The sequence below is a fragment of the Trifolium pratense genome, linkage group LG3, assembly GCF_020283565.1.
Source record: "Trifolium pratense cultivar HEN17-A07 linkage group LG3, ARS_RC_1.1, whole genome shotgun sequence".
Classification (NCBI taxonomy): Eukaryota; Viridiplantae; Streptophyta; class Magnoliopsida; order Fabales; family Fabaceae; genus Trifolium; species Trifolium pratense.
This window is the reverse complement of record NC_060061.1, coordinates 9,065,300-9,080,331: the sequence shown is the minus strand read 5'-3', so window position 1 is coordinate 9,080,331 and position 15,032 is coordinate 9,065,300. Positions and strand designations below refer to the sequence as shown.

General features: G+C 34.8%; 2 protein-coding genes and 1 long non-coding RNA gene across 4 annotated transcripts; 2 read left to right on the top strand and 1 right to left on the bottom strand.

Annotated features, from left to right (window-relative positions):
- The first annotated feature begins 218 nt into the window (after positions 1–218).
- On the top strand, positions 219–5,629 carry LOC123917010 (protein SCAI). 2 transcript variants are annotated; one of them, XM_045968612.1, is made up of 9 exons: positions 219–951; positions 2,385–2,588; positions 2,684–2,926; positions 3,286–3,352; positions 3,455–3,625; positions 3,808–3,899; positions 4,392–4,571; positions 4,654–4,790; positions 4,960–5,629. In XM_045968612.1, the coding sequence occupies exons 1-9, from the start codon at positions 451–453 to the stop codon at positions 5,144–5,146; spliced, it is 1,782 nt and encodes a 593-aa protein (XP_045824568.1). In that variant the 5' UTR covers positions 219–450; the 3' UTR covers positions 5,147–5,629. The 2 variants fall into 2 exon arrangements, with proteins under 2 accessions (XP_045824568.1, XP_045824569.1); XM_045968613.1 differs by lacking the exons at positions 4,654–4,790; positions 4,960–5,629 and having other exon boundaries at positions 242–951; positions 3,808–3,903; positions 4,392–4,540.
- Positions 5,630–7,188: 1,559 nt separating this feature from the next.
- LOC123917011 lies at positions 7,189–8,582 on the bottom strand. Its single transcript, XR_006812350.1, has 3 exons — positions 8,345–8,582; positions 8,177–8,236; positions 7,189–7,606 (listed from the first exon to the last, which is right to left on the bottom strand). It is a non-coding gene; the product is annotated as an uncharacterized LOC123917011 (long non-coding RNA).
- A 1,542-nt stretch (positions 8,583–10,124) lies between these two features.
- LOC123917008 (pentatricopeptide repeat-containing protein At2g22070-like) lies at positions 10,125–13,676 on the top strand. The gene is made up of 2 exons (XM_045968611.1): positions 10,125–12,285; positions 13,540–13,676. Exon 1 carries the CDS (start codon positions 10,189–10,191, stop codon positions 12,268–12,270), a length of 2,082 nt encoding a protein of 693 aa, XP_045824567.1. The 5' UTR covers positions 10,125–10,188; the 3' UTR covers positions 12,271–12,285; positions 13,540–13,676.
- The last annotated feature ends 1,356 nt before the right edge of the window (positions 13,677–15,032 follow it).

Below are 15,032 nucleotides of genomic sequence, written 5' to 3'. Positions count from 1 at the left end.
CCAATTTTTTTTGTCAAGTAGCCTAGTCACTAGAAGTTTCACCCTTAAAGTGAATAAATAAAATAAACAGGATTCGAATTCGAATCTCATCACATGTATATATAATACAATATCCTTCCGTGAGTTAAAATCAGACAAAATTTTTTTACGTCACCTAAATTTAATTAAATTGGTGTATAGTCCACAATTTAATATATTATATTTTGTACCCAACAAAAATTATATTATATTATATTATATACTTTCACAGTACTTGACACTTGTTGACAAAAAAGTGTAACCGCCCTTCACCGTTCCTCTGAATTGCATTCTCAACACACACATTTCGTTGCAATTTCCGGTAACTCTTTTCCTCACACCTCCAAATTATCCGATGACCGGTGACAATAACCGTCACCGGAACTAAAACCGAAAAAAACCTCTCTCATATTTTCTCCATTTTCATCTGGCATGTCTGAAGACAACGACCTTACGCTACAAACTTTCCGAGCTCTGGTAGAAAACGCGGACCACAAATTCGCTAGGGTTCGCGACGTACCAGCTTACGGTCGCGTAAACCAAAACCACTTCTTCCACAAGGTTTTCAAAGCTTACACGCGCTTATGGAAGTACCAGCAAGAAAATCGCGCGAAGCTGATTCAGTCCGGTCTTAAACGATGGGAAATCGGCGAGATCGCGAGTCGAATTGGTCAACTCTACTTTGGTCAGTATATGAGAGCTAGTGAAACTAGGTTTCTTGTTGAAGCTTACGTTTTCTATGAAGCTATACTTAGTAGAAGGTATTTTGAAGGATCCGAAGCTTCTTCGAAAGATCTAGGTGTAAGGTCTAAGGAATTGCGGTTTTATGCAAGGTTTTTGTTGGTTTCGTTGATTCTGAACCGGACTGAGATGGTTAAACATCTCATGGACCGGTTTGTGGCTTTGGTTGATGATTGTAAGAGTACTTTTCGGGTAATTCGTTGTTTTCATTCTCAATTTTTAGCTTAATTTTGAGCTTAATTTTTCGTTTGTTTCGAAGTGATGATGAGGTTTGAATGTTTGGTAAATTTAGTTTTCGCTGAGAATAGAAAGTGAAATAGTCATAATCGATTTTCCTTTTTTTTTTTTTTAGTATTTTATTTTATTCGTTTTTGTTGACAAAATCTTAGAGGGAAGTAGAAATGAATTTATGGTATATAAGCGTGTTTCCTTTCTTGTGTTAATCTATAGAAGCATTCTAACTTCGAGATTAATTATGAAGCTGCGCTGTTTAAATCAATTAGTTTGTGGTTATTGTTTAATACTCGAATTAGTGTATGTTTGCTTTCAATTTTAATGAGCAAAATTGATATTGGATGCGTATAATTGATTTTACCTCTATAATTGATTCTTACTTGAAACTAGGATTTGTAGCTTTTGTTCAACTCACTTTTACGTGAATGTATTGTATGCAAACATAAACCACCTCACGCTCAAGTGCTCAACTCTCTTTTAACTAAAATCAATTCATTCAAAATCAATTTTTGTCATCACGAAAACCAAACACACAGTCTGTAATTTTCATCTGTAAACAATTAGAAATAGAACAGGCTTTTTTTTTTTTTTTTTTTTTACAATTGAATTAGAACAGTTTTGTGTTTATACAATAGAGGAAAACAATGATTTGATGCATGTAGTCGATATGTCTTGGTCGCTATTGGTATCAGATAGAATGCATGGTGGTTAATTCCATATCATAGTAACGTTATGTATGTTTCATTGATTAATGTTGTTGATAGTGCACGAGGTCTCTACTAATAAGTGAAATCAGTAATATCTAGTTTAACGATTTAGGGTTTAAAACAAACAGATTGAAAAGTTTGCATACGTTAAATAGTTAGATTGGATGACTGTCTTATTCGTTTTTGCTTTAGTCGCTAGTTTTTCTTTTGGTACACCTGACTGTTGTATGAACTATGAAGGATACCAATGCTGTTGTAGAGTAGGTTACGCCAAGGTTATTGGAGATACTTCAGTTTGACTGTATCAAAGAATATCAAATGGTGATTTTTTTAAAGAAAACGGTCTCCCGTCGTAAAACCAAATCAATTCTTGAGTTACCTGAGTTTCAAGTAGCACTCCACTATGTTATACTGAATGTGAGGGCCAGTTTTCCAGAATAACATTGTTGGTGCAATGATTATTTTCTCTGAAAAACCTATTTACATATATCATATATTTTGACCATCAATTTGTTGAAATTTGAACGTGAGGTTATTGTTTCGGATTTGAAAGTTAAGCTACCGCTTCTCAATCTGAGTGTGCTGTATACTTCATTGATGCTTTGTATTTAACTATTTATCCAGGGAAGAAAATATCTTTGTATTGTTTGTTTGACTTGATGAGTATAAACGATTTCTTTTCAGGATACTAACTTTAAAGAATGGAAGCAAGTTGTGCAAGAAATTGTCCGCTTCACAAAAGCAGATATGGGCTTTAGCTTCAGGCCTATGCGTTATTGTGCTACATTTGATTCTCATCAGGCTTCTCTTCCTTATGTGGCTCGTTTTCATGCAAAAAGGGTTTTAAAATTTCACGATGCACTCTTAGCAAGCTATCATCGAAATGAGGTCAATACTTGCAAAGTTCTTAAATTTGTGTTAATAAATAATTATAGTTTGAAAGGCACTGAAGCTTTTGAATCTTCATATACCCTCCATTTCAGGTCAAATTTGCTGAGCTTACATTAGACGTCTATAGAATGATACAATGTTTAGAATGGGAGCCTAGTGGATCATTCTACCAAAAACGTATAGTTAGACCTAAGGAGAATGGTGACATGATTGATCATTCAGGAGCTTCTGGGATAATAGACATGAACCTTGCTGCAGATATGACAGATCCAACTATACCTTCTAATCCTACAAAGGCTACCTTGTATCGTCCATCTGTGACACACGTGATAGCAGTGAGTTACTGAGTTTTTATGCCTAGTTGAAAGTTATTATATCTAGTTCGATCTTCTCTTTGCTAAAATTGATAAGCTGAATGAGATTTTTATGGCTTTTCCTTTCACAAGATTTGGACATCTAAATCTGTTTTTAGCATGTTTTGTTGGTTCTACTCTATATTATAATATGTTCTCACGTCTATTTGTCCATACTTGCGTCACCTTTTTTGTTTTGTTTCAGTCATGTATGATTTGATCTATAAACCGTTGCGAAAATGATCACTTGTTAAATACGGCTGCTGATATCCTTCGGTTCACAATCTTCCAGTCACTGTAGTGATTTGTTATTTCATACATTGAACTTATGCTGTATGCAGGTTATGGCAACAATTTGTGAGGAGCTGCCGCCAGACAGCGTTGTGCTAGTATATCTTTCAGCCTCAGGTTTACATTTGATCCAACTTTTCAAGTTTAAATAATCAGTCTACAGGTCACGCTATTTTATGTTAGGTTCGTTGCCTTAATTACCTGTGATCACTCGTACAGGGAAGGCTGGTGTTAATAATGGAGGGTCATCCAAATATTCAAGACACAAAGCACTTTCTCAGTCTTCCGACGAATTGAACTCTGGAATGTCAGAATCTCTAAATAATGGCAAGAGGGAATCAAGTTGTCATCATGACAATTATCTGTGGTTTGGTTCCAAGGGAAATAGTGGTGGGTACCTGTGTTAAAGTCTTTTCCCTGTCAAATTTATGTTAAGTTTGTTCCAGGAAAACTTATGCAAATTCTAATATGTTTTTCTTGCCTTTTTTGGGTTAGTGTCAATTTGTATGTTATAAAAGGAACGAGTACCTTTGTTGTGGCTGCACTGACATATGCTGTATTTGAATTATCAGGTTCAAATAACCTCTACCCCGGCGATCTTATTCCATTCACTCGGAAACCTCTTTTCTTGATTATCGATAGTGATAACAGCCATGCATTCAAGGCAGGTTTGTCCAAACTTGTGTATGTGTTTCCTGGAAACTGTCAGATGGAGTTTTTCCGTATATTCTGGAAATCTAATTTTCTATGTTATTGGCATGATGAAGTTAGTGATTAGTTTGTTTCTGTATAATCTGACGGTATATCATAACATTTAAAGAGGAATTTCAATGCATTTGCAATGGGAATCATGCCTTGTTGATTTTCTTCATTAATTTGAGCTGGAATGGAGAACTTTCTAAGAATAGAGTTGAAGTTTTGTAAAGACTATTAAGTTATTAAATGGCGTTGTTATCATTCCCTGTGTAGCTACAAAAAGAATGAGAAGCATATCACATTTTTGGCTTAAGGGTGACTCTGTACTAGTTTATAGGGGGAGCTGGCTTGTCCCATGTTCGATGTGTAGTGAAATTGATGGGATCATTAATTATAAGATGCTGTTTTACCGGTGTTATTTACGTACCTGTCTTATTTATTCTATAATAAATGATTGCAGGAATTACATGGTGCTGAAAGGGGAGAGACGGCTGCTATATTTCTTTCACCTTTAAGGCCGATTTTTAAGAACCCAGCTGATGTAAATGTACATAATGGAAGCCAATTTACCTTTTTCTTGACAGCTCCTTTATCAGCATTTTGTCAAATGATTGGTCTCATCCCTAATGAGTCTGATACAGTAAGTATACACAAATTATCTTTAAACTTCCTCAAATCAACTGTAACTCTTGTTGGTCTAATTTGACATGTTAACCCTATAGGATGTCTACAATGAAGCTGAGAACATAATTGCCAATGCTTTCTCTGAGTGGGAAGTAATTCTTTGCTCATCAACTATCATGGATTTAGTATGGGCACAAGTTATAACCGATCCATTTTTAAGGCGACTTATTTTAAGGTATTTGACCTGTAGTTTTTGTTTTAATGAATTGGCCGATGTATTCATTTATTTTGATTGGTAATTGATTTTGTAGAATGTCAAAGTTGCAGTTGACTGCCACCTACTTTTTTGGGCATTATTAAAATTGAAGTTACTGATTGGAATTGTGGTGCATTTTTATCTACAGATTCATATTCTGCCGGGCCGTGATATCTTTTTTCTGCCTGCCCGAGGAAAGTGAATTACATCTGCCACTTTGCCTACCCCATCTACCTGCTTATGTTGCACCAAATTCTGAAGCTGTGCGCTCCGTGGTCGTGCAACTTGCCAAGCACTTTGATGTTGCTGATTCCTTTCACTTTACTAATACATAAGATTTGGACATTATATGCAACAAGTAAATTGTTAGATTTAAATGCAGGCTTTTGAAGCTAAAGATTCTCTGACCAAAGGAATATAAAATATATGGGTTAACCTTTTGGGTGACATAACAAGAATATCAATGGTGGGACTTAGGCTGTCATGTGGAGGATCGATTTGTTTGGTGTTGGCTGCATCTGGTTGTTATGTTGCTTAATCGACCCCACCTGCTTCATTGAATCCATATGCTGTATTTGGCGGTTTGCTCTGTAGTGTTAAAAAGGTTAGGTCGTGATGGGTGCTGGCAAGATAATTGTTAGGTGAGAGTTAGTTGTATTTGTTCATATTTCATAGTTTTTTTCGGTGGTTCATATTTCATAGCTTTGAAAGAGAACAAACAGGAAGTTGTTCATATTTCATACCTTTGTTTAGCAGAACGGTTTTTGAAACATTGATTGGAGAGAGGATGTATTTATGAGAAGAACGAATTCTGTCAATACTCGAAAGAAAGTAAGCTCACAATATTGTATGAGACCCATTTTTTTTTTGACACAATAACAGTATGAGACTGAAAGCTGGAGGGGTTAACGTTATAAAAAAAAATGATCACAAAAAAAGAATGGTTAGGGATTAACGAATCAACAGAAAAGAAGAAGAAATAAATGCTCAACTTTGTGAGAAATTCTTGCATGCATACTCCCTTAACAACACACTCTTACACACAACCAAGTAAAATATTACATCTCATAAAATTAAAATAAATAATATCAAATTCATTATTGTTAAAGGTTCTCTCTTTCTCCAATCTCCACTTTCTTTAACCGATCACACAACCCTCAAAACCATTGCACCCAGCAACCCACTAAGCATCACCACCGCCCCCATTATAATTGTTTCTTCACAAAACATTATCTCTTAAAGTTAAATAACAACAAAAGTTAGTAGTAGAGCTTATTTATTTGAAAGGAAATGCCATTTATGCATTTGCAGTTGCTTTGTGTAATGTTGATAGAGTGTACAGCTTATCCTGACATCAATTCTTGCTTACTAGCACCTGACAAAATGCTTCATCAGAATTGAGAATCTAATGTAAAACTTGAAAATCATTACTTAGCCACTAAAATTTCGAAAACAGAAGCAAAGGCTGATGTTTGCAAGGGTGTGGTTAGGGGTGCTCGTGGTTCGGTTTGGATCGGTTATGAGGCAAAAAGTCATCCGATCCAAAGAAAAAATAGCATGCGGTTTGGTTCGGTTTTTGGATGAGCAAGAAAAATATCCGATCCAATCCAATTTTATGCGGTTTACTTCGGTTCGGTTAGTTCGGTTTTATTCGGTTTTTAAATAAACAATGCATAAATACTTGTAATATAAAAAAATATATTTTATCTGAAACTATTTGAAAAGAAAATTAAGCAAACAACTAATTATATATATAGGATACTTGGTGGACGGTTTAGAAAGTCATATTTTCAAGATTGCAAGAGAAAATCAAAGAGTATTATTATGCAAAAGAGAAAGAACCAATAAAAAATTTAGGATTGTTGCCGTTATGACAATTGAGTTTTAACCATGGGATTTTATATGGATTTGGAGTAACTACAAGATATATAAAATAATTTAAAACCAATATATATATATTGGTTAATGTAATATATCATACTAATAAAAAGAAAAATAAGTATTAAAATATATGTATGCGGTTTGGTTCGGTTTGGATCGGTTTTGAGAAATCAATCCAAAATCCGATCCGATCCAGCGGTTTTTACAAAAGGGCATCCAAATGCATCCAAAATTATTCGGTTTTTTGCGGTTTTCGGTTTTTTTGGATCGGTTTTCGGTTTTTAATTGGATTGGTTTGGATTTGAGCACCCCTAGGTGTGGTGAAATGAAAAGAAGACTGGACATAATTTCAATTCATCGAATCAAAAAACTTACCCAATTCTTTCCACTCATGGAATAGAGGTATATGGCTATGATCCTTTGATCATCACTATACAAAAATGGATAATTAATGGTTTTAAGAGAAAGCATGATATGAAATGTTTTTGTTTAAACAACTAAATATATTAAAACACACTCTTAAACAAGCACAAGACATGCTGAAAAGAGGCAAGGAAAGTACAATATTACAATAAAGCCAAAAGGCCAAAAGCTAGGAAATGCAAGTGGAAGTCACAATCAGACCACAACAAAAACAACCCCATCACACAACCTAACATAAAACTGTTAGTAGAGGCACCAAATATCCCCAAATACACATGACCTGATCTCCTAAATTGAAAAAGCTAGCAAACAAAATCACCGAACTGTCATGACAGAAAAACAGCAGCAGTGGCAGCACAACAGAGGTAAGAAGAATATTGCGCACCTGTTAATTTCCTTATAAAGAAAAGCAGTGGTAGCAGCAACTGCCGTTGAACAAATTGCGATGATGCAATTTCCAGCTTTTCCCATCACAAACCACAACACACAACCTGCACAAAATGTTGAAGACGGTAAACAATGGTTCTTCTAATGTTTGAATTTTCAGGCTTCCTTGTGGTGCCAATCTAAGGTTTTGAAAAATCAATTTGTGTAGTGCTGAAGTTTCATAATCAAAGGCTTCTCTCCTATTGTATATTTGTATTTATATACCGAGATACATCATCTTATCAACAAATAACAAATAGTAAAGTTACGAAATCCACAATTTGAATAAGCATTTCAAGATTGAACTTAAAACATCATGCAAATCATAACAAGGAAATAATTGAACACAAAAAACGAAATTAAAATTAAACTGAATCGCACTCCAAACAAACTAAGAATTCGAACTTAATGATTATTCACATGATAAGCAACCCTAGAGAAAGTGAAAATGAAGAATTCAGAAACTGAAGATAATAATCGGACATTGTATTATTAAATATTACACATATAAATGAACAACGGGTGTACACAGTATACAAGCAGTGATCACACATCAAGGGAGGTGACATACATCCATATTATGAGGGGATCACATATTGAACTTTATTCTAAAGGTTGATATATTATTAGTTTACCTTTGCAAACTCCAAAAGTTGAGACCATGTATCCCTAGATATTGCTTCGTTATGCCGAGCCTGAGTAAGTAGTAGTGAAATTTTCAATTTGAAGTAAAATAAACCAGCATTATCATACTAACAAGAAAGCTTCTAACATACAAAAGTGAAGATAATTAGGGTTATTACCTGCAGGAATTGGCACCAATGATCAACCAGTGGCCACTACTTCTCAGCAAATAATAATTGCCACATTCCAATAGCTGTATCCAAAGCCAGAGATTTCTGACCCTGCAAGAAATTAACTTGCATATTAATATTGCATAGTAACAGGTGACATTATAGATTTTAGATAAAGAGAGGAGAGAAATAATAAAGACTTAAATATAGTTCTAATTTATGATCAATAATCACACAGTACTAACCCCAATTTATAGATACGCGATTTCTAAAAAAGGGTCCAATAGATATGACAATAACTAAGTAAAATGGAAATTAATTTTAACAAATACTCTAGAAACTAATCATGTTATAGATAATTCAAGATACACTAACATAATATCAAGACATTATAAGGATATCAAAGCAATTTCAATCATTGATACACCTTAAAATTTGCAACTTCTTTTGCCCAGCAAATAGGTTATCATTGCTTAAATTAGGTTATGACCAATAGGTTATCAATTCCATGCAAATTAGTCAACCCTGCAATAATATTATAAGACCTTCAACGTGGATTCAGTCATTACAGAAACAAATTTCGTTTCAAAGTTACTATAAAATTCATACCCAAAGATTGTAAGCCTTCAATTAACTCCTTTTTCGGAAAATTCACACATAGTGCCGGCCTTCATGTGCCATGAAAGAACTAACTGCAAAAATGTAAACATCCCCAGTTACCTAAAGCCTTCCTATGGGTCCACACATATCTGTAACTTGGATGATAAAAGTTCAAACATTTTGCTGAAGTTTTGATTCATATGACAATATTATAGGAAAAAACAGTAAATAACCATGCAATCATCCATGATCTAAAAATGAAACAATCTTAAAAAACACGTTCATACCATTACTATGTCTTGAGGATCCACCTGCACATGACAAAAACATCAATTACACTTTGAATTAATAACCTTCTGAATGAACCAAAACTCAAACATTGGAAACGTAAACAAGAGAATAAAACATCTGAAGTCCATAAGATGTAAACAACTTATACAACAATAGTGACAAGACCTATGAAACAGAGATGATCAAATATGCATGAACATGATGCCAGCTATCAGGATCATGGCTGACATCAATATTATTTTAAATGGAAAATTTTAATATATAGCTTCTATAGAGTATAAACCTAAAAATTTAAAAACATCAATCAAAACAATAATATAACACAAAAGTAAAAACACATAAATTAAATATGGGTCATGCTAACCGGTGCCTCCGGGCACTGGTTAAGGAAACCAAAAACAGAAAGTTTTGAAAAGAAAAAAATACTTTTTAAACTTTCGAGGAGTTGACTGCACAAACTCCAATGTCAAATTACTCTTTTTGCATTTTCCATTAAATATATAAAATTAAAGATTCACTTGCAATAACTCTTCCAAATCATGTACTCCCTCCGTCCCAAAAAGAATGACCCATTTTGAATATATGCACTATTTATATATATTGTTTTGACCATATTTTTCTACTAATAAATAAAAATAAATATTAACATATAAGATGTTGTTAGATTCGTCTCGATGAGTATTTTCAAAATATCAATTTTTTATAATTTTTACTATTATACAATTAAAGATATTAGTCGCCAAAGTTATGCATTGGCATGCGTGTTTCGGTCAACTGGGTCATTCTTTTTGGGACGGAGGGAGTATTGTGACAAAAACACAAACACCTTGAGTTCACAAATATCAAATACAATACAACATGTAATTAAACAAAGGCTTATAAACCCAAAAGAAAACTCACGCAGACCAACCGAAAACGCATTCTTCCTATCACCAAATACACATAACATAATTACCCCAAAGATGAAGCTCAAGCAACAACTTCGTGAAGCCATAGATTTTCTGTTCACTCGCGGTCCTGCTTCTTCTGCTGACTACACTCGTCTTGTTCTTCACTGTGCTCGATCCAATGACTTCAATCAAGCCAAGAGATTACAGTCTCACATGGAACTTCAACTTTTTCAACCCACTGACTCATTCATCCATAACCAACTCCTCCATTTATATGCCAAATGTGGCAAACTCTCAGATGCTCAACAACTGTTTGATAAAATGCGTAAGAGGGATATTTATTCTTGGAATGCATTACTTTCTGCTTATGCTAAGGTGGGTTCGGTGGAGGATTTGAATTTCGTTTTTGATCAAATGCCTTGTCGTGATTCTGTTTCATATAACACATTGATTACTTGTTTTGCAAGTAATAGGCTTTCGAGTAAAGCATTGAGTTTTTTTGTGAGAATGCAGGAAAATGGGTTTCAGCCTACTCAGTATTCTTACGTGAATGCGTTGCAAGCGTGTTCTCAGCTTTTGGATTTTAGGCTTGGGAAACAAATTCATGGGAGAGTTGTTGTTGGTGAGTTTGAGAAAAATACTATTGTTTGGAATGCTGTGACTGATTTGTATGCTAAGTGTGGTGATATAGATAGAGCACGGTGGTTGTTCGATGGAATGGTTAAAAAGAATGTGGTTTCGTGGAATGTTATGATCTCTGGGTATGTGAAAATGGGAAACCCTGATGAGTGCATTCATTTGTTTAATAAGATGCAATTATTTGGTTTGAAACCTGACCAAGTTACAGATTCTAATGTTCTAAAGGCGTACTTTCAATCTGGACGTGTAGATGATGCGCGGAATATGTTTAGTAAAGTAGCCAAAAAGGATGAGATTTGTTGGACTACGATGATAGTTGGTTATGCGCAAAGTGGAAGAGAGGAAGATGCTTTGATGTTGTTTAATGACATGCTTCGTGGAAACGCTAGACCTGACAGCCACACCATTTCTAGTGTTGTAAGCTCTTGTGCCAAGTTAGCATCTTTATATCACGGTCAGGGTGTCCATGGAAAAGTTATTCTTATGGGTGTTGATAGTAACATGCTTGTATCAAGTGCACTAGTTGATATGTATTGCAAGTGTGGAGTCCCTTTTGATGCTCGCGTAATTTTCGAAACTATGCCTATTAGGAACGTGATCACTTGGAATTCCATGATTTTGGGTTATGCACAAAATGGGGAGGCTCAGGAGGCCTTGGCTCTGTATGAAAGAATGCTGCAATTAAATTTCAAACCTGACAATATTAGTTTTATGGGTGTCTTATCTGCTTGTATCAATGCTGATATGGTTAAAGAAGCATGCAAGTATTTCGATTCGATCACTGAACACGGAATGACACCGACATTGGATCATTATGCATGTATGATTACTCTCTTTGGTCGGTCTGGTAATATTGATAAAGCGGTGGATTTAATTAATGGTATGCCGCACAAACCAGATCACCAGATTTGGTCCGCTTTACTATCTGTTTGCTCCAAGGACAACATAAAGACTGCAGAATTTGCAGCTAATAATCTCTTTCAACTGGAACCACATAATGCTGGACCTTATATCATGCTTTCAAACTTGTATGCTGCTTGTGGAAGATGGAAAGATGTAGCTGTTGTAAGGTCTCTTATGAAGGAAAACAATGCAAAGAAGTTTGCTGCATACAGTTGGGTTGAGGTTGAGAATGAACTCAACCGATTTGTTTCTGATGATCACAATCATCCAGAAGTGGAAAGAATCTATGGTGAATTGAATAGATTGATTGTAAAATTGCAACAAATTGGGTATAATCCAGATACACGCAATGTTCTACATAATGTGGGAGAGGAAGAAAAATTGAGATCCATCTCGCACCACAGTGAGAAACTTGCTCTTGCGTTTTCTTTAATTAAAAAAACCAAGGGTATTGCACCAATACGGATCATAAAAAATATACGTATCTGTGATGACTGTCATGTATTTATGAAGTTTGCATCAATTGCTATAGCTCGGCAAATCATTATAAGAGATTCAAGTAGGTTTCATCATTTCATTGATGGAAGGTGTTCTTGCAAAGACCATTGGTAGAGTCTCAATCTGATGGTAAACATCTGTGCTCTGAATGAGATTTTTATGGCTTTTCCTTTCACAAGATTTGGACATCCAAATCTGTTTTTAGCATGCTTAATCTATATTATAATATGTTCTCATGAGTCATGTCTATTTGTTCATACTTGCATCATTTTTTATTTTTTTGGTTTCAGTCATGTATGATTTGATTTATCCTTTGGCATCACTTGTTAAATATGGCTGCTTATATCCTTTGGCACACAATTTTCCAATCACCGTTGTGATTTGTTATTTCGTACATTGAGCTTCATGCTGTATGCAGGTTATGGCAACTACGTGTAGAGGATACTTGATTTATTTCGTACATTGATTTGTTATGCTCAACTCTCTTTTAACTAAAATCAATTCATTCAAAATCAATTTTTGTCATCACGAAAACCAAACACACAGTCTGTAATTTTCATTTGTAAACAATTAGAAATAGAACAGTTTTTTTTTTCTTTACAATTGAATTAGGACAGTTTTATGTTTATACAATAGAGGAAAACAATGATTTGATGCATGTAGTCGATATGTCTTGGTCGCTATTGGTATCAAATAGAATGCAGGGTGGTTAATTCCATATCATAGTAACGTTATGTTTGTTTCATTGATTAATGTTGTTGATAGTGCACGAGGTCTCTACTAATAAGTGAAATCAGTAATATCTAGTTTAATGATTAAGGGTTTAAAACAAACAGATTGAAAAGTTTGCATACGTTAAATAGTTAGATTGGATGACTGTCTTAGTCGTTTTTGCTTTAGTCGCTAGTTTTTCTTTTGGTACACCTGACTGTTGTATGAACTATGAAGGATACCAATGCTGTTGTAGAGTAGGTTACGCGAAGGTTATTGGAGATACTTCAGTTTGACTGTATCAAATGGTGATTTTTTTAAGAAAATGGCCTCCCGTCGTAAAACCAAATCAATTCTTGAGTTACCTGAGTTTCAAGTAGCACTCCACTATGTTGTACTGAGTGTGAGGGCCAGTTTTCCAGAATAACATTGTTGGTGCAATTATGATTTTCTTTGAAAAACCTATTTACATATATCATATATTTTGACCATCAATTTGTTGAAATTTAAACGTGAGGTTATTGTTTCAGATTTGAAAGTTAAGCTACCGCTTCTCAATCTGAGTGTGCTGTGTATACTTCATTGATGCTTTGTATTTAACTATTTAACCAGGGAAGGAAATATCTTTGTATTGTTTGTTTGACTTGATGAGTATAAACGATTTCTTTTCAGGATACTAACTTTAAAGAATGGAAGCAAGTGGTGCAAGAAATTGTCCGCTTCACAAAAGCAGATATGGGCTTTAGCTTCAGGCCTATGCGTTATTGTGCTACATTTGATTCTCATCAGGCTTCTCTTCCTTATTTGGCTCGTTTTCATGCAAAAAGGGTTCTAAAATTTCACGATGCACTCTTAGCAAGCTATCATCGAAATGAGGTCAATACTTGCAAAGTTCTTAAATTTGTGTTAATAAATAATTTTAGTTTGAAAGGCACTGAAACTTTTGAATTTTCATATACCCTCCATTTCAGGTCAAATTTGCTGAGCTTACATTAGACGTCTATAGAATGATACAATGTTTAGAATGGGAGCCTAGTGGATCATTCTACCAAAAACGTATAGTTAGACCTAAGGAGAATGGTGACATGATTGATCATTCAGGAGCTTCTGGGATAATAGACATGAACCTTGCTGCAGATATGACAGATCCAACTATACCTTCTAATCCTACAAAGGCTACCTTGTATTGTCCATCTGTGACACACGTGATAGCAGTGAGTTACTGAGTTTTTATGCCTAGTTGAAAGTTATTATATCTAGTTTGATCTTCTCTTTGCTAAAATTGATAAGCTGAATGAGTTTTTTATGGCTTTTCCTTTCACAAGATTTGGACATCTAAATCTGTTTTTAGCGTGTTTTGTTGGTTCTACTCTATATTATAATATGTTCTCATGTCTATTTGTCCATACTTGCATCGCCTTTTTTGTTTTGTTTCAGTCATGTATGATTTGATCTATGAACCGCTGCGAAAATGATCACTTGTTAAATACGGCTGCTGATATCCTTCGGTTCACAATCTTCCAGTCACTGTAGTGATTTGTTATTTCATACATTGAACTTATGCTGTATGCAGGTTATGGCAACAATTTGTGAGGAGCTGCCACCAGACAGCGTTGTGCTAGTATATCTTTCAGCCTCAGGTTTACATTTGCTCTGACTTTTCAAGTCTAAATAATCAGTCTATCGGCCATGCTGTTTTATGTTAGGTTAGTTGCCATAATGATCTGTGATCACTCATACAGGGAAGGCTGGTGTAAATAATGGAGGGTCATCCAAATATTCAAGACACAAAGCTCCTTCATAGTCTTCCGACGAATTGACCTCTGGAATGTCAGAATCTCTAAATAATGGCAAAAGGGAATCAAGTTGTCATCATGACAATTATCTGTGGTTTGGTTCCATGGGAAACAGTGGTGGGCACCTGTGTTAAAGTCTTTTCCCTGTCAAATTTATGTTAAGTTTGCTCCTGGAAAATATATGCAAATTCTAATCTGTTTTTCTTGCCTTTTTTGGGTTAGTGTCAATTGTATGTTATAAAAGGAACAAGTACCTTTGTTGTGGCTGCACTGACATATGCTGTATTTGAATTATGAGGTTCAAATAACCTCTACCCCGGCAATCTTATTCCATTCACTCGGAAACCTCTTTTCTTGATTATCGATAGT

Coding starts and splice junctions, on each gene's coding strand:
- LOC123917010 (XM_045968612.1), top strand. CDS start 451: ATGTCTGAAGACAACGACCTTACGCTACAAACTTTCCGAGCTCTGGTA. Junction 2,589..2,683: donor CAAGCTATCATCGAAATGAG/GTCAATACTTGC, acceptor CCTCCATTTCAG/GTCAAATTTGCTGAGCTTAC. Junction 3,353..3,454: donor AGTATATCTTTCAGCCTCAG/GTTTACATTTGA, acceptor TCACTCGTACAG/GGAAGGCTGGTGTTAATAAT.
- LOC123917008 (XM_045968611.1), top strand. CDS start 10,189: ATGAAGCTCAAGCAACAACTTCGTGAAGCCATAGATTTTCTGTTCACT.